The 27,964-nt window shown below is 40.5% G+C and overlaps 2 protein-coding genes across 2 annotated transcripts in view; both read left to right on the top strand.

The window, feature by feature from the left end:
- The window catches only part of LOC121957066 (dynein axonemal assembly factor 5-like), a 36,383-nt gene extending 15,597 nt beyond the window's left edge, over positions 1-20,786 (top strand). The window contains exons 8-13 of the mRNA XM_042505572.1: positions 651-819; positions 5,447-5,594; positions 9,702-9,852; positions 13,514-13,670; positions 14,001-14,192; positions 20,193-20,786. Coding sequence (XP_042361506.1) covers positions 651-819; positions 5,447-5,594; positions 9,702-9,852; positions 13,514-13,670; positions 14,001-14,192; positions 20,193-20,341 — 966 coding nt within the window. The 3' untranslated portion in view covers positions 20,342-20,786. The remainder of the gene's footprint in view (positions 1-650; positions 820-5,446; positions 5,595-9,701; positions 9,853-13,513; positions 13,671-14,000; positions 14,193-20,192) is intronic.
- LOC121957067 (glycerophosphodiester phosphodiesterase 1-like) lies at positions 20,414-27,657 on the top strand. The gene is made up of 7 exons (XM_042505573.1): positions 20,414-20,488; positions 21,224-21,701; positions 23,382-23,557; positions 24,536-24,641; positions 24,780-24,872; positions 25,282-25,493; positions 26,222-27,657. The coding sequence occupies exons 2-7, from the start codon at positions 21,441-21,443 to the stop codon at positions 26,367-26,369; spliced, it is 996 nt and encodes a 331-aa protein (XP_042361507.1). The 5' UTR covers positions 20,414-20,488; positions 21,224-21,440; the 3' UTR covers positions 26,370-27,657.
- Positions 27,658-27,964: the final 307 nt, after the last annotated feature.

Genomic DNA, 27,964 nt, shown 5'->3' with positions numbered 1-27,964 from the left:
TGGTCATCAATTCTGTATATGTGTAGATTCCTCGATTATTTATATTATTTTAGTCCATAAGGGTCCACTGATAAAAAATCTTTTTTTTTTCATAAAAATTGTTGTAAATATTGTTGCGTGAAGTCCATTGCTCACTGTCTGCTACTTTTATTCATAAAATGAAGACTGTTTCAACTGATATATACAATATTTTGTTTCCCTCCTGCACCATCTTGTTGGGTATGCTTCTTTTTATTACCTCACTGGCTACAAAACAAAGGTCTCCCCACTTTTTTTCTGTGTAGTCTTTGTCTCACTTCTTTCCTCTTGCCGCCATCATCTTTTTCGTCTTTCATCCTTTCTAAGATATTTCGATAGGTCTCTCTCTCTCTCTCTCAGAGCATTTTAAGATTGGCTGTTGGAGCTAGGTCAAATAAATGAGTCTTTACTGATAACTGATTTTTGTACACTTAATATTTATACTACTTAAAGGCCCATTCCATATAGACTCAAGTATAGGTTGGTTGTGTTCAGCGATTGAAGCAAATGAGATCCTGGGATAATAATTGATGTTTTACTGTAGACTCTATATGATTTTATGTAAAGATTACAAGTTGGGTTTTTTTATTTTTTTTCATCAGTTGTGTTCCTCCTCTCCCTCTCTCCCCCAGGCCCTGGAGAGTGTGCAGGTCTTGTGTAAGGTGCAGGGCCTGGACTCAGTGATGGAGCTCTTTAGACAACATATGGGCCAGCTGCTGGACTGGCTGTCTGCCTCTGTCAACACCTGGTCCAGTTACTCCCCACAAAGACTCCAACTGCATATCATAGTCATACAGTCAGGTGAGAAGTGAAGCCTGAATGTGCACAAGACATTGCCAAATTATACAGCAGGTGCTGAAGTTTGCACGTACGGAGACACAATAATGGTCAAAGATATACAGTAAGATTTTGAGAAACGGGCCTGTCAAATGACCTGTTAATGATGGGAAAATCACTACATCAGTCATCAGTCTGAACATGCCTTTTTGGTCCATTTCACTGCAGACCGTTGGTGAAACTACATGATCTAAATCATTATTTATTAAAGGAATCCTTCACCCACAAAATGATCATTTGTATGTCATTTACTCACCATGTGTTACCTTGAATTTATGAAGAAAACTCTGTTTTTCTTGCAAGCTGCCACAGTAAACAAAGAATCCAAAAGCAGAGAGAGTTCTTGGTAATTGAGTAAAACAGGGCAGTTTTTAACAACCGCAAAACTATATCAAAACATACTTTTTCAACCTCTCAAACAACTTATGCAGTATAATCCAAGTCTCAGTCATCAGTATCAGTATCAGTCGTCATATGCTCAGTACTTCTTAAACACATGCTTTTTTGCTAAACCCTGACTATTCATGACACTTCCACATGAGTATCACAAGTTGGCAAACATGCATTTGAATGCTGCTTGTGCATTACATTAAGCAGAGAAAAAAATGTGCATGTGTTTTGGGAGTACTGAGAGTTTGGCCGGATAAATGAGACCTGGATTATATGATACATGTTGTGTGAGAGTTTGTGAAAGAATGTCTTGATAAAGTTTTGCTGTTGTTTAACGCAGTCCCCCGTAGATTCCTCATTAACTGGTGGCATGTGAAAAAAACCCCAATCTTCTTCACAAATTCAACTCAACAGGCGGTGAGTAGTTGATATACAATTGATCATTTTGTTGGTGAAGTATTCCTGTAAACATTACTTCATGGTGCAATTTGTGCAGCCACTCTTTCCTTAACTTCTTCAGACACACGATACATAATATTTGAAACGTCAAGCTGTTTGTCCTGTTCACACATGATCCATCATAGAGACAGCACATCAAAACTAGCAGCTGTCAAAGCAGCAACATAGATTCTCTCTTGTAGAAAAGTTCCAGATAGTCTACTAAAATTCTTGTAATGTGTCCAAATGGATCATTTTCTGCTATCTGTACATATAGAAGCAGCAAAAAGCGTCCTCCTCGTCTATGCTTTCACATAGTAACCCACAGTGCTCCTGAGAGGTATGTAGGCACCAGAAGTTGGACGTGTAAGTGTCAATAGTGGTTGGAGCAATTGTCAGCACCACTTGATGGATAGAGGGGCTGTCAAATGAAGCAATATTTAAGGTTAAAATCTATATGATTTATTGCTTGACGCTTCAGTGGGTGCGTGCTGTTCCATTGTTATTGTCCAAGATGAATGCCCAACAGTGACCCTCACTCAGAGACACAGTCAAAGAATTTTTTTTACCCAAGCAAAGAGGCTCACGGTCAAACATACACACACCCACACACACACACACACAGAAAAAAGGGCTGTCATTAGCACCGGTTGGCTTACTGACTTTTTTAAATCCCTGTCTCTCCCTTCGTTTGTGTCTCCGACTTATCTAGAGGGGTTAGTCCGTGCTTGTGTGTGTGGTGCAGCGGGTTAAAAAGCTGTGACCCTGTCTTTGGTGCTGAGACTTCCCGTTACCGCCCTCTATACCTTATAATCCTCCATCATCAGCACCTCCATATGCCATACTTTCATCTCCATCCTTCTCTCCCGCCCTCCCTTCTCTTTCTAATTGACTGGGCAGCTGGGTACCCCTGTAATCCCCGTACACACACACAGATTCTCACACACACTCCCACGGCTAACTGACCAGTCCATTCTAAGTCCACTCAGTGATCCCAGCTCAGGTCACTACATCAAACAGCACCACAGCCGCCTGCTCTTGACCTTCCCCTGGATCAAGGCCACTTTGAAGCTCTCTTTGTGTGGTGTGTGTGTGTGTGTGTGTGTGGTGTCTGTGTGTGTGTGTGTGTGTGTGTGTGTGTGTGTGTGTGTGTGTGTGTGTGTATGCGTGTGTCTGTTTTGAGCATGTTGAATGCTGCTCTAAGCTTCCCTTGGTTTCGTTTCTACAGATGTGATCTTTGCTCTCTTAACAGGACCTGAGTGACTTTCTTACGGGCAGCCCAACAGACAGCGTGTGGCTGTTTTGTTTGATGTGCACATGATTCATAGAAAGTGGCCCTCTGCTGAACAATTGACGGTAGTTATTTGACAACTGAGAATTGGTCATCTTGCTTGCTCATCAGCTCTTCACACACCCCATCTGTGTTTGTTGGAGACAGGAACAGTTATTGCCCTTTCATATCCTCCTCACAGTCTTTTGTCCTTTAGCTGGTGTGTCCGGCCAGTTGTGTGTCAACTAGAGCTCGCTCTTTCTCTTTGCTGGGGGTTAAAGGGATATTGGGATTTTTTAAGTGGGGTTGTATGAAGTACTTGTCTATATAATTACATATAGTAGATGGTGGTCTGCATGCCCCCTGTTTGGAGAAGCAGGCTGGTGACCTGATCTGACAAGGAACTGAAGCAATATATTGCTTTCTTCATTGCCAGACTCCATTGAGAAAAACAGTGATTTACCTTTGCTGAACACTAGAGCTGCAGGTCTACCACTGCCCGTGGGGGGGTCTCTTACTATTTGATTGTGGCATTTCAAGTGGTTAGTTTGGATTCACCAAAATCAAATAACACAAACTAAGACACTGATTGAGGTAGCAACAGACCAACAATTCCTGTGTACAGCAAGATAAAATTTCTGTTTTTGTCAGTGCAGTTGTGAGGCTTTAAAAGAGAGCATAGACGAGAACTGAAGCTGCGAACAGCTTGCCTGTTGGAGCGCGCTGTCTGACGAAAAGGAAAAGCGGTGAAAATACTCTTAATATGGAGAACACCATGTCTGTTACAGATTTTCTTTTTGTGGGACTTATAGGTGGCTACAGTGCATCTTCATGCTGTTTTCACTGGAGGACAGCTAGTTAGCTGTTAGCAGACGGTGGGCAGCTGTGTGTTGGAGCAAACTGAGCTAATAGAGCTAACAGCTAGTGGAGCTAAACATACAAACTGCCTTTTCTGTAGAACGTTTTTTTAAGTTCATGCTTAGGTAGAAAACACTATTAAAATGTACTAAAATGTGGTCGTCAAATTTAGGGGCCTGGTGGACTCTGAGGCCACTGCTTAAAACTATAATCTTCTATCCAAGGCTGTGTTTGTATGCGTGTACTTAAACTTCCTATTGCTGCCTTATCATATCAAGTCTGTGTGTACGGCGACCTGCAGACGTCTCCTTAAACACCTCTAGTTAAATGACACACCCTTTGATTCATACTTTCCCGTTAGATAAAAAAGGTCTTTCTTTCACTCTCTCTCTCTGTTTTCCCATATCTTTTCGTGACACCACCCTCTGGCAGTCTCAGGATTTCCTCTGTCTCCTCTCATGTCGGAACAATTCAGAGTCCAAACAGGGCTTGGACACTTATCACTCATTACACACACTCACGGATTACTATAAATAGCTCTGTAAACATGTAGTCAGACTGTTGGTGGGTGTGTGTGTGTGGGCATGAGGCTAACTGGGAATACTTGCATTGTAAGTTTCTCATTTTTCCTGTAATAGACACTTGTATAGAAACGCTCTGTCCCACAAAGACCTTTTTATGTCTCATTTCCTCTGAGCTCTGTGTCACTGTCTCCCCAGTCCATTGAGGTCTCTATAACTCAAGCCCTCTGGCCAGTGGAAAACATAAAAAGTCTTAACTGGTAACTTCCAGATTTTTCAACCTGGACCCTATTTTCCCATGTTTTTGTGTCTATGGGACTAATGGAAACAACATTTTCTTAAGTTGGTCCAGCATTGAGAGAGAGGGCTGCAGCCGGCGGCTGTGGGACAAGCTGCAATGTAACCACGGGGAGCAATATTGCACCGTCAATGTACTTCCACCAAAAATGTGTGTGTTTTCTTCGCTAAAAGTTATTATTTGTCTGGTAACATTATGCAAAGGATCCCTACTGAAATAGGCCTAAACCTAGACCTAGAGTAAGATCCTTTTTGTTTAACCAGAAACAGCCTTAAAATCACCACTGCCAAACCCACCAGGCGCAATTTAAATAAACCGTAATCTTATGATCTTAAAACACACTTCATTCAAAGTCAACAGAAAAAAAAAAACTCACAAAACTGTCTTGGTTTTTCTTTCCACTGTTCAAACAATCACTAAATCACCAACTGTTTCATCCTCATTGTTGCTTACTATTATGTGAAACAAATAAACAAATAAAATATGCTGGCATTATCCATGTTAAAATTATTTTGGGTGTTGTTTGTGGTTAAAAAAAAGGATGTTACTCTTTAGCAAAAAAGTCTATTGACGTGACACCAAAGACTGAACTCATAAGGTTCAATCTCGTTATTATCATACTGCAATAGTAGGAGCATCCCATAACTGCAACATTTGTGGTTCATTTAAGGCCAGAGATCTTTGTTGCACCCCTTTCCCCCTTTTCTTCTCATATTTGCTGCTACATATTCTACAACAAACTATCCAATAAAAACACACTACACCAAAAAGTTGAATTAGTAGTAACACAAAACCTTGTGTGTCTGTGTGTTTTAGGTCCAGTGATCGGGGAGTTCGTGAGCCAGTTGATGCCTCTGCTGTGCAGCTGCCTTCAACCAGACAGAGACCCAGAGATGAGGATGAGCATTTTCACAATGCTTGCTAAGTTACTGCTGGATGCAAACAACACACTGGATTCCCAGGGGTGAGAGAGTCACATGCACACATTAACATATCAATATGTGCACATAGCTCACAGAGAACCACAGTATTGAGCCCTAAAGCCCAGAAATGAGTTAGCATTTCAGCACCTCCAGTTCCCTCGTCTCAGTCGGTTTTTGAATAGGTTTTTGGTTATATGCCTGAAATAATGTCTGTGGTTAACACAAGCTGAAGCAACGTTTTGTTCTACGACATAAAAAAAAACATCAGCTAATACCCTACTATGAAATTTAAAACATTTATGTGTCTCAAAATATAACTGCTTACAAGTAGCTAAAGGATACTCCAGACTGTCATTACACCTAGCTGCACTTAACATGACTTTACAGCCTCGTTATAGGAGCAACATTAGCTTTTCTGCCGTAATCCAAAATCCATTGGAAAAATCCCATTGGCTTTTTGACAAGGTCACCACAGCATTGCTAACCTCTGCGTCACCCTACAGAAAAACATCTCTTCGTGGACACACTATTGTTCTCCCACTTTGCAGACATTTTCATCTGCTGTTCTTCTTTGAATTATCTTTCAATTGCTGCTGGTTGCTTTTGAGATCTCCAGCAGTGGGTCACATGCAGAAAAAGTCACCAAAACTTCACACCTGCCCCGCCCATGGTCCTGTCCTGCTGGCTGTCCTTTTCATACAAATGTTGTTTGGATGCTGTTACTTTCTCCACAGCCGGACAACTGTGTACCCTCTTTTTGCTATTGTTCCTTTAATACAGAATGGAGAGGCAGCATATTACTGCCTCGAGCAGCCAATGTAAAAGGGGCTGTGGTCTCTTTGGGAGTATCAATTAGGCGAAGTGAAATCACTTCCCAGCATGCCTAAAGAGGACAAAAAGCAAATGATGTCCGAATCACTCGTCAGTGATTTAGTAACACCTTTTAATGGTTATTGACTGATGAATGAAGGATAGGAGGGATGTCCGACAACCAGAGAGGAGCTCCCGTTCTGGGCTCTTCCTCCCTGCGGCCCCCCTCACCCTCCAGGGTCCCTCTGAGCCCTCAGCTGTGCAGCCTGCAGGCCGGGCTCAGAGCTCTAATCTGAGGGAATGCATTAAGCTTGAGGCCCTCTCCGGGTGCCAGCGATCATAGCAGCTGCTGCTGTCGATCAGAAAGACAAACCTCGTCCATGAGGTTGCCATGGAGACATCTGTGTAGCATGTAACTAACCCTAACCCTGCAGCCAAACGGTCCATCAGGCTTTCCAATGGTTAATATGAGGTACAGTCTTGTGGCATGAGCCTGGCAGGAGTTTAAAGAATATAAAACAAAATAATATCCTTGTCAGTGAAAAATGTTGCATAAACAACAAGTGTTCTTAAGCCAAAACATTCTGCTGACTTTGCCAAAAACGTAGAAATTGGAACTTTGCTTTCAACTTTCATCTGATTATTTTATCCATTAATGTGCATATTAGACAAAAGAGGCCTCTGTCTCTTCCCCCCGCCCAGCGCGGCCACCTGTGCTGCAAACTGCTTCTCTCATTCCTCAGCTACATCTCTGGTAATCACAGGACCATCAGGAGACAGAAATCAAGTTACACCTTCAAAAGGTTTCAAACAAAATGCTTAACTCACAGCATGTGGGGCTGTGCGGTCTGCCATAATATTTCCATTCATGCTCATCTCATCCCTCCATTCATGATTTATGGCCTGATTTTCGCTCAGCAGATTGGAGCCCACACACACACACACACATGCACACGCAATAGATGTCATCAAGAGGACAATGATAGTCATAGAGAAAACCTCTTCTCTTTGTTCCTCAACCAAAATGACATAATGACAGTCCGCTATAGAACAAGCAGAAAGGGAAAGTAAGTTTGTGCACATGTAAGTGCCTTTCATCCTCACACATAATGTCTTTGTTTCATGTGGATTTGTGCGCTGTGATTAAAAAGCTGAGTGTGAAATTTAAGTAGAAGGTGATGTGTGAGAATGAAAGTTCATTCTCATTTCTCTGGATGTGGCAGGCTGAAGTTATTTGCCACTTAAAAGGGAGGTAAGAGTGTGTGCTTTCATGCATGTGTGAACTGCAAGAGGCATCCTTCTTTAGTTTTGATTTCAGCTTTCAAGACATAAGACAAATTGAAAAACTGCTACTGGGGTGAGATTTCCCTCTTATACCAAATGTGGTTTACCTTAAAGAGATATTTTGGATTTTATGAAGTAGGGTTCTATGAGGTAATTATCCAAAGTGTATTTTTGTTAGTGTATTATTTACAATGATTGATGCTGATGATGATGGAGTACCACCACGGAAGCTACACAATGTACTGCTGTGGACAGGGCAGAACTTATTTTAGCCACCTAAAAAAAATCAATAACATTTTCAGTGTGTGCGATATTTTGAATTTTTGGTGCTGCTTTACCTTTGTGGTGGACTGCCATTTGCAACAGGGAAATTGAACTAAATGTACAACTTTTTTATGCTTCAAAGTCACCAGATCTCATTGACATTCATTTTACCTTGTTGAACACAGGAGCTGTTAGTCTAGCATTGCCTTGATCAGTTAGTTTGTGTTGTTGTGTGACGTTGTTGTTTTAAAAGGTTATTTCAGTAACACAGTAACACAAGCTAACCACTGATCAAGGCAGTGTTAGGCCAGCAAATCCTGTGTTTTAGAGAGGTAAAATTACTGTTTTTACCCATGGAGTCTGGTGGCAAGGCAAAGCATTGAAAATATTCTAAATATGTTGCACATCTAAGCTGACACAGATTGTTTTAGGGGCCTGCTTCTCCAAACTGGGAGCACAGTGATTGTCATCTACTGTATGTAATACACTGACTATGGATATGTACCTCTGACAACCCCGCTTCAAAAAATCAGAGCGACCCCTTTAAATTTCTTTAAGGCCTGTTACTAACTTTAAACAAGACCAAATGAAGCAGATCTTTTTTGTGCATGCATTAGGAATGACCCTGTATTCAGTAATAATCTAGAAAATTCATAGTACAAAATATTACCTTAACATAATTGCAGATTCTTTATCAGTTTAAGAAAGTATGATTGAAAGACTTAGCTTAAACCTGGAAAAAATAAATGAAATTGACTTTTTTTTTTACAAAATCAGTATATATCAGTAAAGGTATACACAAAGATCCATAAAATAATCAAACTGATGTTCAGAGGAATTACTTGTATTCCAGCATTATGCTGTAAATGAGAGTAAATGCATCAAATACAAACTTAAATAACAAATTTATTTAGAATCAGTTTTTTGGACAACAGACATTGTGGCAAGAAGTACAAAGGGGGACAATTAAAGCAATTTTTTGCTGAAATCTGATACCTGATGTTACTGAATTACTGCCCAATCCAACTCGATGACAAATTTTGATGTAAATGTATTATGTAAATTTTCCGCTGTGTTGCGCTGAGAGATCACTGTTTGCTCTGCAGTTGCTTTGTGACCATAAAGGTCACAAACAAAATTCCCCGGATATGTGTGTGTTTGTGCACAGTGAAAGGTGAAAGTCCCACTCTTCTTTTCCTCTGGACATCATCCCTGCTATGTGGAAAAATGTCTTTCCATCTCCTGGCGTCATTCATGATGAGCTTTCAACACCTGTCAAGACGAAGAGGCTGAGTTCAGGCAGCAGAGCGTCATCATAGCTGTATTACTGGCACACAGTCTCCCCCTATTGGCACTGAAACATTACAGCATATTTTGTCAAATGTCATGACAAGTTTGTTGTGACACCAGCTAAAAAACCAGAGGCGAGACGCAGATTAGCTGCTGTTGGAGTTGGTCTGGACCAAAGGGGCAGAGCAGACTCTGGTAGTGTGTGAGAGGATGTCAGAGGGCCTAAGCCAGCGTGGAAAACAGGGAGAAGGGAAAGGACACCCAGATGTTTCACTTCTCGCCTCCTGCTTCTCCTCCACTGCACCCCCCCCAGCCTTACATCAAGTGTGGGAAAATAACTGCTGCATAGCCATTTGTTACAGTTTCCTCAACAGTCATCATCATTCACTTGTCCTCAAAATGGGAGCTATTGCTTGTTAGTTGATAAAAATGCATAAAAGCCCGTTGCAAATTCTCAGCAATTCTCTGTCTCCATGTTTTCTCTCTCTGCCTCCCTCCAGGTATTTCCGTGCTGAGTCAGAGAAGTTCCTGTGTGACATCTTGCTTCCTAACCTGGTGTGGCATGCAGGCCGCACTGCTGCTGCCGTCCGTACTTCAGCCCTCAGCTGTGTGCTGGCCCTGCTGCACGGAGGAGCCATCACACCTGGACAGGTATACATATACACATAAATGCTGCAGAGATGATGTACACAAAGGTACATATGACCCAAAGGGGTTTAGGGCAGGGTATCAGTTAAAAAATGACAGTGACACTGGTACAAATATAGTACTTCTTTTGATAAATTTTACTGCCTCCTCACAGGTGATTGCTTTGGCCAGAGGCATTGCATTTTCAGGTTTTCCATTTGCCCCACTCTCGCAAACGCGATATTTCAATAATGCCTTGAGGGAACTTTCTCAAATTTCGCAAAAACATCCACTTGGACTCAGCAATGAACTGATTAGATTTTGATGATCAAAGGTCAAGGTCAGTGAGCTTTTGCGTCCGTTTCATTCTCGTTAATACAATATGTCAACAAGGTCTTGAGGGAATTTCTTCAAACGTTTTATAAATGTCCACAAGGACTCAAGGGTCAATTGATTAAATTTTGGCGGATAAAGGTCACTGTGATTTCACAAAACAGGTTTTCGGACAAGAATTCATCCACCAGTTATGACAAAATTTCACACAAATTTCAAAAAAGACAAAATTATGAAGTAATGACATTGTATATCTAAAAGGTCAAAGGCCACCTTCACTCTGACATCATCATTTTTTGCAAAAAACTTTTCTGTCCATTATTCCACACCATAACTCAGGAAGAGAAGTGGAGGCATTTGGTCAGATACTAAATTTGTGAGTAATCTTGGGTGTCCACCTTGAAACTGTGCTTATTGAGTCTTCTGTGCTGCTGGGTTGAGTATGTGTGTGAAGCATCCATGTTTTAGAATTTGTATCTTCTTTTCAGCAACATTTGAGGCAAAGCTATAGTCATGTCTACATGTGAGTCTGGATCGGCATGGATGCAAACTGTAACTGCAACTTGACTGGTTTGCAGAGGCATACAATAGCAAGACTGCAGTTTTTCTACTTAATTAGGCATCCATCATGTGAATGAAAGTATCAGTTTGTCTAAAATACCACCTGACATTACAGGTGTGTAGTGTAGCAATACTTTGAAGTTTTTGGTGGCATCTTGGCATCAAATTCACAGAGCTCTTGTGTTGTACTGCTTAAGATCGGTCTTTGTCTCAAGATCACTTTTTGAAGGTCTCAGTCTCAGACTGGACTGCATTTTTACTTGGTCTTGTCTCGATTTTACACAAAAAGAAATCATATTTTAATTCAAGATCGGTCAAGACCAAAGCTGCAGGGAAATCCCCATACATTAAGGTCACCTCTGCTATGTGTGGCATCATGACATTTGTCATGATACAGTTTTACATCCACATGTACAGTGTGACAGTGAAAGAGGTTATTTGTTTTCTGTGTGTGTTTTTATGTGAATGTGGATTTTGCAGATCAATTTAGGAGTGTTTATGGTTTGTATGTTCCCTATTTTATCAAAAGTATCTCATGTAGTCTGGGACTGACACTGGTCTGGTCTCGGGCTTGATTAGGTCTTGCACTGCCTTGGTCTTGGCCATGACTTTAGGTGGTCTCAACAACAACATTACCACACTCCACTCTACCACACCAGAGACTGCTGTAGTACTGGGCTAATTACACATTGCATTACATTGAAGGAAAATTGTGGTGTTTGGCTGTGAGCAAAACCATACCTGTAGTCATTTTTTAATAGATTTGTGCACAAAAAGGATCAAATGCAAGTGTCATTTGGAGAAGTTATCTGTACTTGACACCTTAAAGGGATATCGAGTATCGATATGCATCCCTGCAGAGTTTACATCTATTTCCTCCTGTGCAATGGGACCCATAAGAATTGGCAGCAAGCACCGGATATGAAAGGTCTCCAGTAGTACGTACTTCTAATCTCCAGTCTGCAGAAACACTTTTTATTGACTCAGCTGTAAAGGAAAAGATGTGGTAGTGCATTCTTTTCATCCACCAGGAGTTGACATTTACTTCAAATTCTCTGTTTTGTCCATTTCACATCAAAATAGACGGTCCCTCTTGGCCATTTAGGAAAATATATCATCCGCCATCTTTCTCCCCTTGGCTGAAAGAGCTGGCCACGGCAGGTAACAGGTGTACGCGGGGGCAAGCGGGTTCACATACCTTTGTCCGCATGGAACAATGCTTCCACTGTTCCAGGCCCTTGTTGTGCGGAGGAACTATCACCGGGACATGCCCTTGCACCTGCCTGTCAGAGCATGTGCCCAGTTACAGTATGTGTGCTCACACACACATCTGGCTATGTTTGTCCTTGCGTGTGCAGAGTGACCAGTTGAAACTGGCTCACACACCCCTTCTATTCACACGTCTTTAACTACAGGGCTAAGCAAACAGCTGGGGGACAATGTGAGCGCGGGTGTGGGTGTGCGATCAAACTTTTACTATCTACTGGCACCCTAACGTCCTCACAAGAATAGAAACTCTGGAAAAGTGGTGACTAAACAGGACCTTGATGCTCTCGGGTTCAAAATCAGGTTACAATAGAGAAGAAATAAACAACATGTCCTGATCGGTATAACAACAGAAGATTATGTGTGTATTTCCGCAGGCAAATCAAACAACCTTTTCATTTAGAGGGACATTGTTTCCTCACGACTCCCTGTAAAAACAATTAGCTGCTCTGGTTACACTTGGCACCTTCAGTTTGTCACTGATGTAATGCCGGATCACTTCCCTGCCAAATTTTCCTCCTCTTTCTGCTTCATTCCCTCCCTCTCCCCTCGCTCCTGGTTTTTTTACTGTTTCGCCTGTGCGGTTTCGATAGCAAACAGACGGGGTGACAGAGGTTTTAGCCATTACCTCTTGGCCTGTGGGTCTGCACGCTCAGCCTCACCTTGTTTGTCCATTTCCTCTGTTTCTCATCTGCTGGTGTGATGAAAACATTGGTCTTCACTGTACTTCTAAAGTTGGGCTCCATGCCCGCGTGTCTGTACAAACTGATCCAGACCTGATGTGAATCTGTCATGCTTTAGGTGATATTTCACTTTGCTGAGAAAGGAAAAAACACAATTCAACATAAATAATCCAAGAAAAGTGTGGAAACCGCTTTCCTGGGGATGTGTTGTCACTTTTGCTTTCCAGCATTTTCTTTTTTGGTTATCATTGTTGATAACTGAGTTGTGTGAATGAATAGGAAGCACACAATTGAGATGGTTTTGGTTCCTGCCACAAAGAAAACTATAGTTTCCATGGCCAGCCGCTGCATTAACACACACTTTCAACAGAAAAGACACGTGAACCCATTTAGAATACATTTTTAAAGGCTTAACACAAAAAAAAAAAAAGATTATGTAATGCAGAATATTTTGTAAAATAAAGACATGCTGTGAATTTTGGAAATGATGACATCTATCTTTTTTCATAAAATTCTTTTGGTTTTTTTGGACTTCACAACACTCTAGAGTTACTTGAAATGTTTGATGTTTGCAACAAAGCTATGCAGCCACCACTGGAATCAAAGTCTACAAATAGTATCATACTAATAATAGAAGTTTAGCCCAATCTTTATCCACAAGTGTGCATAAATTTGTTTAGACAGAATAAATACACTATTTAGTACAACCCCACTTTGTCACCCAAAAACACCTTTTTTTTAAATCTGTGTTAGTGCGTCTGAATTGTACAGAGCTCGTGGGCTGACTTTGAGCTTGTCATGTAACATTTAAAAGTATGCTGGTCTGTCTGTCCTGTGTGCAGCTGCTGTGTCTGGAGGACAAACTGTGTCCCCAGGTGTTGTCAGCCCTGGAAGAGGACTCCCAGATGGCAAGACTGCTGTCTTGTCGTTCCCTGTCTGCCATTCTCAGACTCATAGGAACCAGTTTGCACCCTGAAGCCCTCAACAAGATCTATCCCGGTACGTGAAGAACACATTCACAGAAATGGATACATTTTGTCATACTGTACGCTGATATTTACATGCACGCTTTGTATTTTTTTCTGTATAACCACATCACAGTTAATGCATGGGGGAACATTTTACATCATTTATAATGTCTGCTCTCACTGATATTATCTAATGATTTCGTAAAAATGTGATAAAGGAAAACTGATCCTCGAATTTGCAAATTTTAAACAGTTATATCGAGGATCAAAATTAAAAGCATTAAAGCAGCTCAAAGGCTGACATTGTGTTTTTTTTTTGTTGCTGATCTAATTTTTGTGTGTGGGTGTCTGTCGTCCACAGAGCTGCTGAAGCGTCTGGACGACAGCAGTGAGGAGGTGCGCAGCGTCGCACTGCAGGCCCTCGGGCTGTGGCTGTCCAGCCTGACCAAAGACTACAGCCCTGAGCTCTTTGCTCCTCATCTGCAGCTCCTCTTCCAGCAGCTCCTCCTGCACCTGGATGACCCCGACAGCTCGGTGCAAGACCAAGTGCTCGGTGAGGATGGGTGGGGATCTGCAACCTCAGAGATGAGGATAGGGTGTTGATAGTTAGTTTATATTTTGGGCTCACAGATTTATTATGTGTAAAATGGAGCATAGCTTTTCCCTCAACTCTGTATGAGTCCCGACTATTAATCATTGCCATAACTCTTAACAAAAAACAGGAAACTTTTTTTTTTACCAGTGCTGATAAGAATAAGGAGGGATTTTGAAGATAACGTAATGGGATACATAATATGAAACATCCTCATGTGCGTGTACTGTATATAACTTGATATGGACCTTATGACCGTGATTATCTGATAAACCTGTTCAGCAGATACAGATAGTGAAGATGATTGTGGTGAATGTGAGGTGACGATGAAAGCAGAGTTAAGCCCTGATGATCTGCAGACCGGCCTACTGCGTCCGACACTCACAGAGGGATGAGAGGAATTTGGGGTATCCTCTATCAAACACCAGATTATTGCCTGGCACACTGCCAGCAGATTCCCCCTGTCTTTTACTTCAGAGGTTCTCTGTTATCCTTTGTTTCCACACAATTTATCATCCAAAGCAGCTCAAGCAATTCCTCCTGCCAAAGCAGGGCCTTAGGGGCTGGGCTGATGGTGGCCTTCAAGAGTGAAAAACAGGATCCAGATATGGATAAGCGCCCACCTGAGAGAGATACTTCCCAGCTTAAAGGAACGTTTCACCCCAATATCAAAAACACATATATTTCCTATCACCTGTAGTGCTATTTATCAATCTACATTTGTTAGTTGCAGAGTGTTGGAGATATCGGCTGTAGAGATGTCCATCTTCTCTTTAGTATAATGAAACTAAAAGGCACTCCACTTGTGGTGCTTAAAGCGCCAAAATACAGTCAAATACATTTGAAAAACTCAACAGCAGTGTGTCTTTTCAGATATCATGATGTTACTCAAGATAACCCACAGACCTTGTTGTAGGCAGCTTTGTGTGGGAACTCTTTTCTTTCACCTGAAACTAAAGGAAGCGTGCATCTACTGCTAGATTTCTCAGGCCAAGGAGGACACTATTAATGTTTACATCTCACACTTATACGAGTATGAGGCTCTCTTCCATGAGTAGATGAATGCTTCCTTCTGCGTGGTGATCCGGTTAGCAGGTGTGTATAGGTAGAAAGAAAATAGTTCCTATATGAAACCGCTCACAACAAGGTCTGTGGATTATCTTGAGTAACGTCATGATTTCTGGAAAGACACATTGCTGTTGAGTTTTTTTTTCCTTGTGCAGGGTGTAGCCATCTAGCTCCATTAAGGCCCTGACACACCAAGCCAACGGTCAACTGTCGATAATGTTAGGCTGTCAGTGAGTGTCTATTGCGCTAGTCGCTATGGTGTGCTGCACCACTGGTTCTCGGTGGCCCTTTTCTGAATTTATGTGGATTGTTGCAATCACAACATCACAAAATCCTGGAAGGACTGGTATCTCAAGAACACCTCAAGGGAATGTGTTCAAATTTCAAACAAACATTCACTTGGACTCAACAATGAGCTGATTAGATTTTGGTGGTCATAGGTGAAAAGTCAAGGTCCCTGTGACCTCTTCTGTCTCATTCTTGTGAACATGGTATTTCAAGAACACCTTGAGGAAATTTCTTCAAATTTGACACAAATAGTCGAGTGGACTCAAGGATGAACTGATTAGAATTTGGTGGTTAGAGTTTAAGGTCACTGTGACCTTGCATCCATCTCATTTTTTGTGAATACAATATCTGGAGATGGCCTTGAGCGACTTTCCTCAAATTTGGCATAAACGTCCACTTTGACTCAAGAATTAAATGATTAGATGTTGGTTATTGAAGGTCAAAGGTCAAAAGTCAAGGTCACAGTGACATCATAAAACATGTTTTTGGCCATAACTCAAGAGCCTTGGATGCACACCTCAAAACTGTGCTGGTTGTATAAATCCTCTGTGCTGCTGCGGGAAAGATGTGTGAAGCATACATGTTGCACACTGTAAGTGCATCTTGACTGGTACGCAGAGGCATACAACTGCTTGGTGCTATATCTAGTTACGTTTTGGTTGAAGTGTCCCTTTAATTTGCGATCCCATATATCTGTATAACTCCTCCTCCAGTGCAGCAGGGGTAGACTGTGCTATTTGTCTGCTTCTCAACACAGGATCTCCCTCCAACACAGTCCCGCCTAATGTTTACCACATGGAGAACCCCCCCTTCCTCTTGCCACCTTTTCACATCTGTCCTCACACCCATCCCACTTAATCCCTTTGTCTTTTATTTGTCCATCTAACTTCCTTCTCTCATGCCCAGTGTTTTCAGTGACAGATCTGTAGCTACACAGCTGTGTTTTATTGTTGTATCAGTGGAAAGTCTGAGTGGCTTCTCCTGAAGTCTGTGTAACCAAGGCTCCGCTCCTCTGGACTTTCACTCTCTCCCACTCTCATGGATGTTAGCTGTCATTACTTCTGACAGGACACAGGTGAGCACTGATGCCTTAGCCATCGCAGAGAGGCCTCTCTACGGGATCTCTCATCTTCATACGGCTAGACATAGAGTAAAAGACATTCACACACTCACCAGATGCAGCAATAGCTTCCATACCGTGAATTTTAGTCCTGCATGACAGCTTTTGAAATCCCTCCAAGGACAATAAGCATTTTTGTTGTTGCCATTGGTTATGAAAGTGTCTGTAACCTTGACTGCAGAAGGCAGAATAACACATGTAGATCAACTTTATGAACCGGCCTTCGCCCACATACTGAGTGATTTTGTGTGTTGTGCGTGTGCATTTTGAGGATCCACTTTGATAAACTACACCATAATTCTGTATTTTCCTGCTTTAACATGAAAGGGATCATTTTTGAGAATTTATTTTCTGTCTCAACCTGCTGGACATGATTTATCTTCAACTCATGCTCTGGCTAAAAGCTACTTGCTAAAACTGATACTGGTTAACGGATAAGTCAAGGAGTATTTTATAATTTTCTTATTGTCAACAAATCCCATAAAAAAAGTCTTAAATCAACATTGAATTGATCCTCCTATCAAGTGTTGTCTGCTTTATGACACTGCACTGATAAATATCACAGTAATCAGTAGCATCTGTTCTTTAAAGACAACTTACTGAATGCCTCTCAGTTAAACATCACGTCAGGACAGTGGAACCACCAATACTCAAATACAAAAATACTCATTTTTGTCAGGTGAGGATCCTCAGAGAAGTTTTGTTTTTGTTGGAACATTTCAGCAAAACTGTTTTTTCCTCAGTTTTGATTATCATAAAAATGGTCTTAAATTTCATTCATGTGGAATTGAAAAAGTCTTAAAAAGTCTTGGATCCAACTTGCTATTAGCTGTAGAAACCCTGATTGTAAACCCGGCTATTTCCCATTATAAAATTCTCAGTGTTGCAAGTAATTAATCATGATTTGTGCCCTAAACTGTGACCTGTTGGTTCCTTGAATTTGAGGGAATTGGGAATTTCAGGAAACTGGAAAGTCCTTGCATTTTTATGTTTAAATAAAGCGTGGGAACCCTGTTTAAACATGCTTGGCTATTACATACTGTGCATTGAAGCCATTATGTTATTTTTTGACTTAAGCAGTTCTCATGTCTGAAAATGCATCACTAACGACAGAAGTTCATTACTGTTTATCAGCCTCAGAGTTTGCCCTCATTTATCTCCCATACAGTGTGAAAATACAAATATGATCCATTGTGTGCGAACCAGCTCTTCAAACTGCGATCCCTGTGAAGTACAGTAGATTCTTAGACAGCCCGGAGTCTCTTTGTGAAATAAGATGACCTCACATCTTGCTGAGTGATCGTCTGTATCTGACAGCACCCGTAACCGCCTGCGCCGCAAATGTGGAAGCATTCCTCTCTCTCATGCACAGCTCTGTTTGAAGCTTCTTTTTTTTTCCCCTCCTCGCTCTCTTTCTTCCTCTCTATCTCTCTTTGTTCCTTTTAATAGTTGATCCCATTCTTATGCTTCTTGAATTTCAAACGCATATCTCTGAAGTGGCTTGATGTGTGCAGCATGTCCTGACAGCATGACGGACAGCACCGCCAACCCCCCTCTGTCTCATCCCTCCTGCTCTCACTGTTCCAGTCTTCCACCCTGATAATCCCACCGTCCTGGCAGCAAGGCCGCTACCTGCTCAATCACACAGACTGTTGGCACGGGTATCACTCACTTCTCACAAGTCATCATTGTTCTCCATTAATTCAAAGTCCCACCTCACCACCTCCATCCCATCTGAGTACAGTATACACAAAAGCTAAAAATCCCCTCCATCTCCTTGAAGAACAAAGGCGGGTATCAGATGATGAGTTTACATGAGCTAACTCATCCAGAGTGACGGCGTGTCAACACTGGAACAGCACTTTTGTATTGTGGTTTCCAAAGCATTTACCCATAGACTGCAATTCAAGAAATCTGATATACCTCTGCAGATCAGCAGAAGGTGTGGGAACAGTGGAGGGAAACGTTTTGAACAGAGGATTATCGCCTCCCAGTGGAAAAAAACAGCACCTGCACAAAGTTGCAGAGGTGATACAGTGCGGGTCATCACTGCCATCTGCTGGCATCTTTTGACTGTGTTACCACAGAAAACATCAGGATAGGGATCTATTTGCCTGTAATCTAGAAACTAAAACCTTAATCTGTATTGAATTTGGGTTTTAAGGTAAACTGTTTCAGGTTTATGTGTTTTAGGAGAGAAATTAATCCAATTGACTGCCAAAACCAACAAGAGGGGGAAAAAAAGGCTACATTTTATTATTACTCCCTTTGATGCAGGGGCGGTTGTGGCTCTGAGGTAGAGCAGGTCATCCACTAGTTGTAAGATCGGTGATTCGACCCTCGGGTTCATCAGTCAACATGTCGAGGTATTCTTGGCTAAGACACTGAACCCCAAATTGCTCCCAAAGCTGCGCCATCGGTGTGTGAGTGTGTGTGATTGGTTACTGAATAGCAGGTGGCACCTTGCACAGTAGCCTCGACCAACAGTGTATGAATGAGCGTGTGAATGGGTGAATGTGACATGTAAAGGGAAACTGCTTTAAGTGGTCAGACGACTGGGAAAGACAAAGGTATTCCATTTACCATACACTAAAGATCACAAGTTTTGATAGCTAGATTTAAACCTAGAATATGTAATTTTCTGCAGCATGACAAAGGACTGAGCAGTGCTGTAACTGCAGTCAGTTTCTCCTGGTTAGGATTCCTTTGACCAAATTATCCACAGAGGTTGCAGTTTGATGTTAAAAATCAGTGTTTCTGCAGTGCTGTTCAGCTCCTCATGGAGGTGCTGCTGGCCCAACTCTTGCTTATGCGTGCTCAACTTTTTTTTTTTAATACCATAAGACCCAGATGTTTGGGAGATTTTTACAGGGAGCTGAATTATCTGCAGAGGTCTCCTCCTCTTCAAAGCAAGCGCACCCAGTGATTTGAACTGGTAAAAACATTGAATAAAGCAGTTTCACATTAAAAATCAAAGTTGCTACAATGCGGCGTGACATAGCAGTGGCTGGAGCCAAGCTGCAGCTAATGTTTTGCTAGCTTGTTTCTCTGATAATCTAAGATCCATATGTTTATGAGGTTTTTACCAGGAGCCGCAATTATCTGCATGTAACAACTCAGCAAAATAAACAGTATTGATCCAGTTGTTTTTAGACATTGTAATGCAGAAAAGTTACATATTATATCTGTATGAAGATCTGGAGTCTCCCCTAAGTTTCCCCTTAAGTCTCTCTAAGAAATTAAACTTAAATGAATATTTTGGCATTTTGGGAAATAGGCTTATTGTTTTTCTTGCAAAGTTAAATGAGAAGATAAATACTAGTTTTTGTGCTTTCGATGTCAGTTGCTACTACAGTCTTTTAAGGTGGATGTTCATTTTTGGTACAGAATGTTTTACTTTTATTTGAGTGTTTTCTCTTTTATCTCATATCCTGAGTGCTAAATCCTGTCTGGTTTGTATCTTTGGTTTTGTCTTGTTTGTCCAGAGATCCTGAAGAAAGGCAGCTCGGTCCACCCGGCTCTTCTGAAGAGGGAGGTGGACGCAGTGAGAGACAAACAGCGGAGTCCTCTCTACTGCGACCAGCTGCTGCAGCACATCAGGTTACTGCCCACAGAGACCACAGCAGTGTCCTGAATGACAGGAAGCCTTAATTCAAAGAGACTCACCTTAAAGTACAATATTGATGAACAACCACTAATACAATGGAGCATTTTTGGTCACCTTAAAATAAAATTCAGTCATCTTTTAGGTACTCCGCTTAAATTCATTCGCCTAATGCCGGTGAGTTAATGTTTTTTTTTTTAATTTTAAGGTGAATTTTTCAATGTGCCTTTTACCTTTACCATTTGTTCAAGACCAGTTTTTGGGCATTCGTTCCTTTAATTGCATTCCTTTGGTTCAGATGTTTGGTTTTAATGAAAAGAAACAGGTTTTTAATGCACTGGGTGTCTTAAATGATTTACTGATACAGTCATAGATCTCTCTGAACAGTCCTGCATCCAAACTCTCAGCAGATTGTTGTCTTTGAAATAAAAATGTTTCTTAGTAGTTTGGTAAGAAAAAAAATGTAATGTTAAGGTGTGTAAATAAGAATTACATTGAAATAAACCAATCTCTTAAACATGGAATTAAATTTTTGAATACTGTATGTAACAGTAATAATTTGGTAAAAACCAAAATAGCATTTTTGCACATTTCTCCTAAAGCATATATTCTAAAACACATGGCACGGTGTAGGTTAATAGTCATTTTTATTTTGAATATTCTGATAGGGTGTTTCTAAATATCTTTAGGTCTATGGTGGCACAGTGGTGCAGTTTTTAGCACTGTTGTCACACAGCAAGTAAGTTTTGAGTTTGTATCCGCTGGCAGAGGGCTGGGGCCAGTTTGCATATTCCTACTGTCATCAGCGCAGGTTTCCCTCTGAGGTTTTCCTTCCTCCTCAGATTTGGCCCGCGGGCCGTAGGTTGAGGGTCACTGCTCTAAATCTTACACACTGGACCTTTAATTTTTCAGACTTGACATTGACGATAGCAGTGACGCCGCCTCCTCCTTCCTCTGCACAATCACGAAGTGAAACTGCTCATACTCGGCCATCTGTATGTGATCTGCTCTCTGACCCTCCACCATGTAGCCACCTGAGTGCGGAACAGCTGCAGCTCCATCCATGGCTTCTTTCTAAACAAGGACTCGTGCACCCTTCGTTTGGATCGTGACACAAACACCGCTCATCATGCTTCAGATCGGGGATGAGGTGGTGTATTTCTCGGCCGTGTTTCTGCTGATGATGTTGGGGACGCGGAGCCCCACGGGGGCCTCCCTCCTCACCGCATTCCTCTATGTCTTCATGGTGATGTTCCGGTTTCCTCCGGTGCCAGCGGACCAGGCCGGCCGCGTGCTCCGGCCCAGGGCTCCATCGGGCGGTGTGCCGGTGGTGGCGCACCGCGGAGGCAGCCACGACGCACCGGAGAACACCATGGCAGCGATCAGAGAGGTGATGCGCTCATCTGTCAAACTGATAATATGGAGATGTGCACGTGCATTTTACCTGTGAAATATGAAATGTAGGTTAGATATATTTAATACCCAAATAATTTGCATATTTTGTTTCTGTAACAATAGAGTAATGCAGGTAACTCAAAGCAATATTGGGGCGATTTTATGAGGTGTTTTGTGTCATAATTATATTTATACGCTGCTCGAGCTTTGCATGTCGTGATTTCTCATTCTGCAGTGTGAGCAAGCAGAGGAAGACTAGCTGGTTAGGTTTTCATCAGATCAGTGGCTCATTGTGTATTCTAATGTGCCCTTGAAAATGCACTTATATAGATTAATGCCATCTCCATGTCTACATCTGCAATCATACACAAACCTAAAAAAAAATCCTTTCTCACGCTTAATCTGTCTTTTTACATACTGCAGTTGCTGAGTCAGCAGTGCTTGTGGTGTCTCATAACTGTCCTACATGCACTTAGCACTAGGCTGTAATTACAATATATATAATCATTCAGATGTACTCAAAATGTTCTCAATATTTATGAATAAAAATCTAAATTAAAGTAAAAAACTGTTTTTAGGCAATACATTGTTCAAAAGGGGCAATTCTAATGTCAGCATTGTTTTTCTGATAAGAATATTGAGCAAAAGATTTCATATTAGCCTACATATGATTGTCAGTGAGCTATAATTTAGAGAAAACTGCTTTCAAAGCTTAATGTACAGTGGCCATTAAGATATGAGCTGCTTTGCCCTCTAAACTCGGAGTAGGCCTACATGCAGTACTCCAGGGGCTGTTCCAGGGAGAAAAATACACCGAAACGCCCAAAACACTTTTAATTGAGGGTAGACGAGAGAATATTGAACAGCGGTTTAATGATAGAAGTTTGTGTCCACAGTAAGAATTGGACTTCACACGACAATTTTCACAGCTTTTAATTAATTTGATTGGAGGACCATTTTATAAACCAATGGAATTTAAAAAACACTTCTCATGTGTCTGTGACATCCTGTCACAACTATCACAGCTGTCAGTTTGTGGCAAAGAGCCCTCCAAAAATCCCTTACCATCATTATTAGTGACCTACTGCCTTAGATATGTACACTTAATGGTTGTGATATCAATAACTTGCTCATTTTTAATATATTGACATCAAACCAAATCCAGTGTGTCTTGGACATCCAGTCACAACTTTCACAACTGTTAGTTGTTTTGTTTTGTTGTGACAGTAAATATTTACGGGCTGCTAATCTCTATAATGTCAGTGGTTACTGAATATTGAAATGGGTCATATTGCACTTTTACAATAGTCCCAAACTTTGCCAGTAGTCAGCAGCAACCTATAACAAAATTTAGTATGAAATATATGTTTATTCTACATATATTATAAATAAACTGTGTAATATATATATATTATATATTATATATATATATATATATATATATATATATATATATATATATATATATATATATATATATATATATATAAAATTAGATTTTTTTTTTGTATTTTTTCTCATATACATGAGACATTGATGAATTCTGGGTAATATGTATGTTAGTATTATCTAAAGTCAACCCTCTTTTAATAATGTGAGGAGACAATTACATCATACAGTGGCATTTTGCGAAGATTTTATTTTTCTTTTGTCTCCCTGTGATGTCTCACTTTAGGCCAGCAGAAACGGAGCCACTGGAGTTGAGCTGGACCTGAGTTTCACAGCTGATGAGGTGCCAGTACTGATGCACGATGAGACTGTGGACCGCACTACCAACGGCTCTGGACCAGTTAGCAAACTGCAATTGGTCCAGCTTAAGAGACTTGATGCTGCCGCTCGTCACAGGCTGAAGTATGCAGCATATTTAAATGTCATTTCTACTCCTTTAAGCTTGTGATTTAATACTTAAATAAAGAAACAAAAGACGGTGTGTCTATGATACAAGACGCACATCACTCGTTCACTTAATGCTAAAAATTTTGAGTTTCATAAATGAGCCTCATTCATATGTCACCATTTAAAGTATCTATTCTCACACATTTTAAGGATGTAAAATAAGTTAGCAAGAGAAACAGACTTAGTTCATGAAAGTGTGATACAGCTGTAGTGTTACCTTAGTTTTGCCTTAAAGGAAAACTTTACCACCCAAATCACCATTTGTATATCAATTTGTCATTATTGTTATGTTACATTTGTGAAGAGAATTTTTCTCACAAAAAATGTGAAAACAGAGAACATGTATAATTGATTGAATTAAAAGGGGTCAGTGTTGAACAACAGCAAAACTATATCAAAACATGCATTTAAAAACTCTCACACAGCTCGTGCAGTATAATCCAAGTCTGATCCTCATCCTTTCCCAAGTCTTTTCCTCAGTATTTCCCGAACAGACAGCCCTTTCCGACAGGGAACTGATCTGAAAGTGAACTTATCCATGCTCTCTTCAAAGCCAGACTCCATTGATAAAAACAGTAATTTTACCTCGCTGAATACTGGAGCTGCTGCCGTGCCACTGCCTCGATCAGTATTTTGTTTGACTTTGGTGTTTTTAAGGGATGAGTTTGGATTCAGCAGAGTTACAATAACACAAAATAATAACTGAACGGGGCAGTGTTAGACCAGCAGCTCCTGTGTTTAGTGAGGTAAAAATACATTTTGAGAGTATCACTAACTTTCACTTCAGGTCACCCTCGGAAAGGGCTGTCTGTTTGGGATGTACAGAGAAAAACAAAGTTTTCCCCGCAAATGAATGTAGCACTGGGTGAGTAACTGATTAAGAAATGAACATTTGTATATCACTGAACTATAGCAGTTACTTTTTTTCTCCAGGGACAAGTTCAGCATTGAGAAGGTCCCGACTCTGCAGGAGGCAGTGGAGGAATGCATCAGACACCAGCTGACCATCTTCTTTGATGTCAAAGATCAACCTGATAAGGTGCTGAATATACAGCCCTAACATGGCAGACCCTGGTTCTTTTAGGAGACACTAATTTCAGTAATCTCATTTCTCATTTCTTTATTTATCATTTCTCCCGTTCTTGGGTAGATTTTAATACATTTTCCTCTTTTCTAGGCTGCAGCAGTGCTCCATGAGATGTATAAGAAGTTTCCTGTCCTTTACAATTCTAGCGTTGTTTGCTCTTTTGAACCCAAAGTCATTTACAAGGTAACAAAAAATATGACTATATAATATAACTCAAATGATCATATTTAAAACGCTATTTCAATGTTCAGATGTTTATCTAATGTATTTGAATGAATGGTTTTCTTTTTCTTTTCCTAATTTTATTTATTTGCATACTTGCTTCTTTGTTTATTTGCTACATAATTTATTTATTGTCTCTGAATGGAGCATTGGCACACCAATAAAACTGTAAGAAAACTGTAATATTCATGGCTCTCTTTTTTAGCTAATACCTACTATGACGTGCCTTTCTAGAAAGCTGCTGCGTTAATCTTCAACCATCACACACATAATCATAAAAGTAAACTATGATGAGACCGTTTCAGACCCTTATTTATATGTTGACACTATTTTCTGCCTTTATTTGACCTCTGACTTTTCTGGCCCACAGATGCGTCAGACTGACCCCAACGTGGTGACAGCTCTCATCCACCGCCCCTGGAGACTGAGCCGCTTTGGCGATGGCACCGCTCGGTCCCTGTCGACATCGAGTCAGCTGTGGCTGGGGGTTCTGGACGTCTTGTTGGACTGGGCCCATCACCACATACTGTGGAAACTCTGTGGTGTCTCTGCCATCCTCGTTCAAAAAGACTTCATCTCACTGTAGGTGAAACTGAATTTGTTTTATTGTTCGGTGTCAGTCTGTGTGAAAGTGACGGGGTTAAACACTGTCCCACATGATGTGAAGAGTGAACTTTTTGTGTGTGCATCACTCTTGTATTTTTGCTCTGCACGCAAAAAGGCAGGATGTTTTTATGTTTTATTTTATGCATTATGATTCTTGTCTGTCTGTTTACAGAGACTTAATGCTGCATTGGTGCTCAATTTCAAAAACAGGCATGATCAATGGCAGGATGTTCTATTAGGCATACAGAAAATGATGTATAAAAACATAAAGTTTAAGCAGAAACAGCTGCTTCAGTACACTGCAGAATCTCTTAAAATTCCCTTTGATAATATGTTGAATTCAAATTAATATGTATTTTCAGTCAATTAAAAATTTTCAAAAAACTATTAAACAATAATTAGGTAGACCCCTTGATGTAACTCTGTGGACTCTAAAGGGGTCACGGACGTCCTGACCAATGATCTTGCTCATCTCCCAGTTAGACTTTGCTTCATATCTCATCAATAATTTGATCTGATCACCTTCATATTTCTAAAGATTAACACTATTGATTACTTTTCCTAGTCATAAGTAAATGATGCTTTGTCCAAGGGGTTCACTGTTCTTTATCATGTATTATTTGTTATCAGAAATATCTGTCAGGCTGTTGGGATTGTTCTTTATCTGCTGATCTGTATTTTATGTTCCTACTCCTTCCACTTAGGGACTACGTTCAGTACTGGGCAGAGCGAGGTGTGGAGGTGGTGGGTTGGACTGTCAACACTGCTGTGGAGAAAGACTACTACCAAAACATGCTGAAGGTTGGCTACATCACTGACAGTCTGCTGGAAGACTGTGATCCTCATTACTGAATGATCAAACACACATATAAACATACAGGGAGGATTCAAATAGCAAGTGTTTCCAAAGTGAAAAAGATCAAATTTTACACTTTCCTAATAAACAAATCGAAAGTTGGAAACTCACATCTTCTTAGAGAACTTAAAATACTGAAATATGAAATTAAAGTTAATTGTACCGTTGAAGAAATCCAGAATTTTGGTGCTAACTAGCTCTGTAGCGGCAATCAAACAATCCAAGCTTTAAAGAAATCCATGTATGATTTATTGTAGAGGTAAGAACACGTCATTGCCTGTAGCTGGCATACAGGTAATTTCCCTTTAAACCAACAGACACATTAAACATGAAGATTCAACTGCATACTTCCTTATCTTTATCCTACTACCAGCAGCAATACCTCCAACTGTCCTGGACCAGGGATTAGGATTACGTTACCTTAAAGATCTTTTCTACCTTGTGTGTGGATCTTTCAGAGGCTTTAAAGAGACATCAGTGTATCTAGTTGTAACATTAGACATACATGTATTATCATCACATCAATGCCTGCTATTATGATGTTTATTCAATAATAGACTCTAAAAGGTGTCTTGTTAATATTCTACAAGTTGACATAATGATGCTAAATTGTGTGCAGAAACTTGCCTTTTGCATTAAGTGCCACAGCTGCACAAATACATGGAAACTTTGAGTTGAAATAGTTTTTCATTGTGTGCTTCATTGTTGAGAGAAAGAAAATCTGAACATGATAACAATAATTGCAAAATAATTTGTATGAAATAATGTCTTTAACATATTATAAATCCCCCCCAAAAAGGAAAACTGACAAAATGTTTGACTAGATACTGTAAAACCTGCAATTTTTTAATTCAAATTTATAGATCTGACACTGACTGAAAGGTTAATTTCAAGGTCACAAGAAGGTCAAATGCTGCTTCAGAGAATTCGTCACTGTGCCAGGAATATGATTTAGAGGGAGAGCTACTCATTCCCCTCATTTAATTTGAATGTAACTTAATTGTTTTGTTTGAAAACAGTCACATTTAAAGATATTAATTTAAAGAATATCTGAATCAGCCTTTTATTTTGAAGTTTTTAAAGAGTTATTGTGCTTGAGGTCATTCTAACATCTAACAACTAATCTAACAACTTCATCTCAGTCACTTCTTACCAACAATTTGTTTCTCAGAGATTAAATTTAAAAAAAAAAACTTCTCTTGCCTGTCATTTCCCAAATCATAGGCTCACACATCAAAACATCTTGTGTTATATTTTTGGCTGAAATAAATCTATAGAATGTAAATCCAGTTTGCTGATAGAGGTCAATAATGCCTTTTAAGTGAAAATCCTAATTATTAAAGTTTTAAAAAGTATTAGTGTATGAGATTTTGTATTTATTTCTGTCAATGGCTTTCTGGATCTCTTTCTCAACCCATTTTTTAATCCATCACACGCTCCATTAGTACATAGTAAAGCCTTGCTGCACAAGCATGGGTGTGTGTATGTGATTGCACCTGAGCTCACCTGCGTGTACTGTAAACACAGAGACGTTGGGCAGATAGGGGCCACACATAAGGGAGCACACAAACGACCCCCATCGAAAATATTC

The sequence above is a fragment of the Plectropomus leopardus genome, chromosome 17 (assembly GCF_008729295.1).
Source record: "Plectropomus leopardus isolate mb chromosome 17, YSFRI_Pleo_2.0, whole genome shotgun sequence".
Lineage (NCBI taxonomy): Eukaryota > Metazoa > Chordata > Actinopteri > Perciformes > Serranidae > Plectropomus > Plectropomus leopardus.
The sequence above is the reverse complement of the archived record's forward strand: the minus strand, read 5'-3'. Positions and strand labels throughout refer to the sequence as shown.

Excerpts from the sequence above, each read along its gene's own strand:
- LOC121957067 (XM_042505573.1), top strand. The coding sequence starts at position 21,441 with ATGCTTCAGATCGGGGATGAGGTGGTGTATTTCTCGGCCGTGTTTCTG. Across the intron at positions 24,642-24,779 it reads TCAAAGATCAACCTGATAAG|GCTGCAGCAGTGCTCCATGA; the intron begins GTGCTGAATATA and ends CCTCTTTTCTAG. Across the intron at positions 24,873-25,281 it reads AACCCAAAGTCATTTACAAG|ATGCGTCAGACTGACCCCAA; the intron begins GTAACAAAAAAT and ends TCTGGCCCACAG.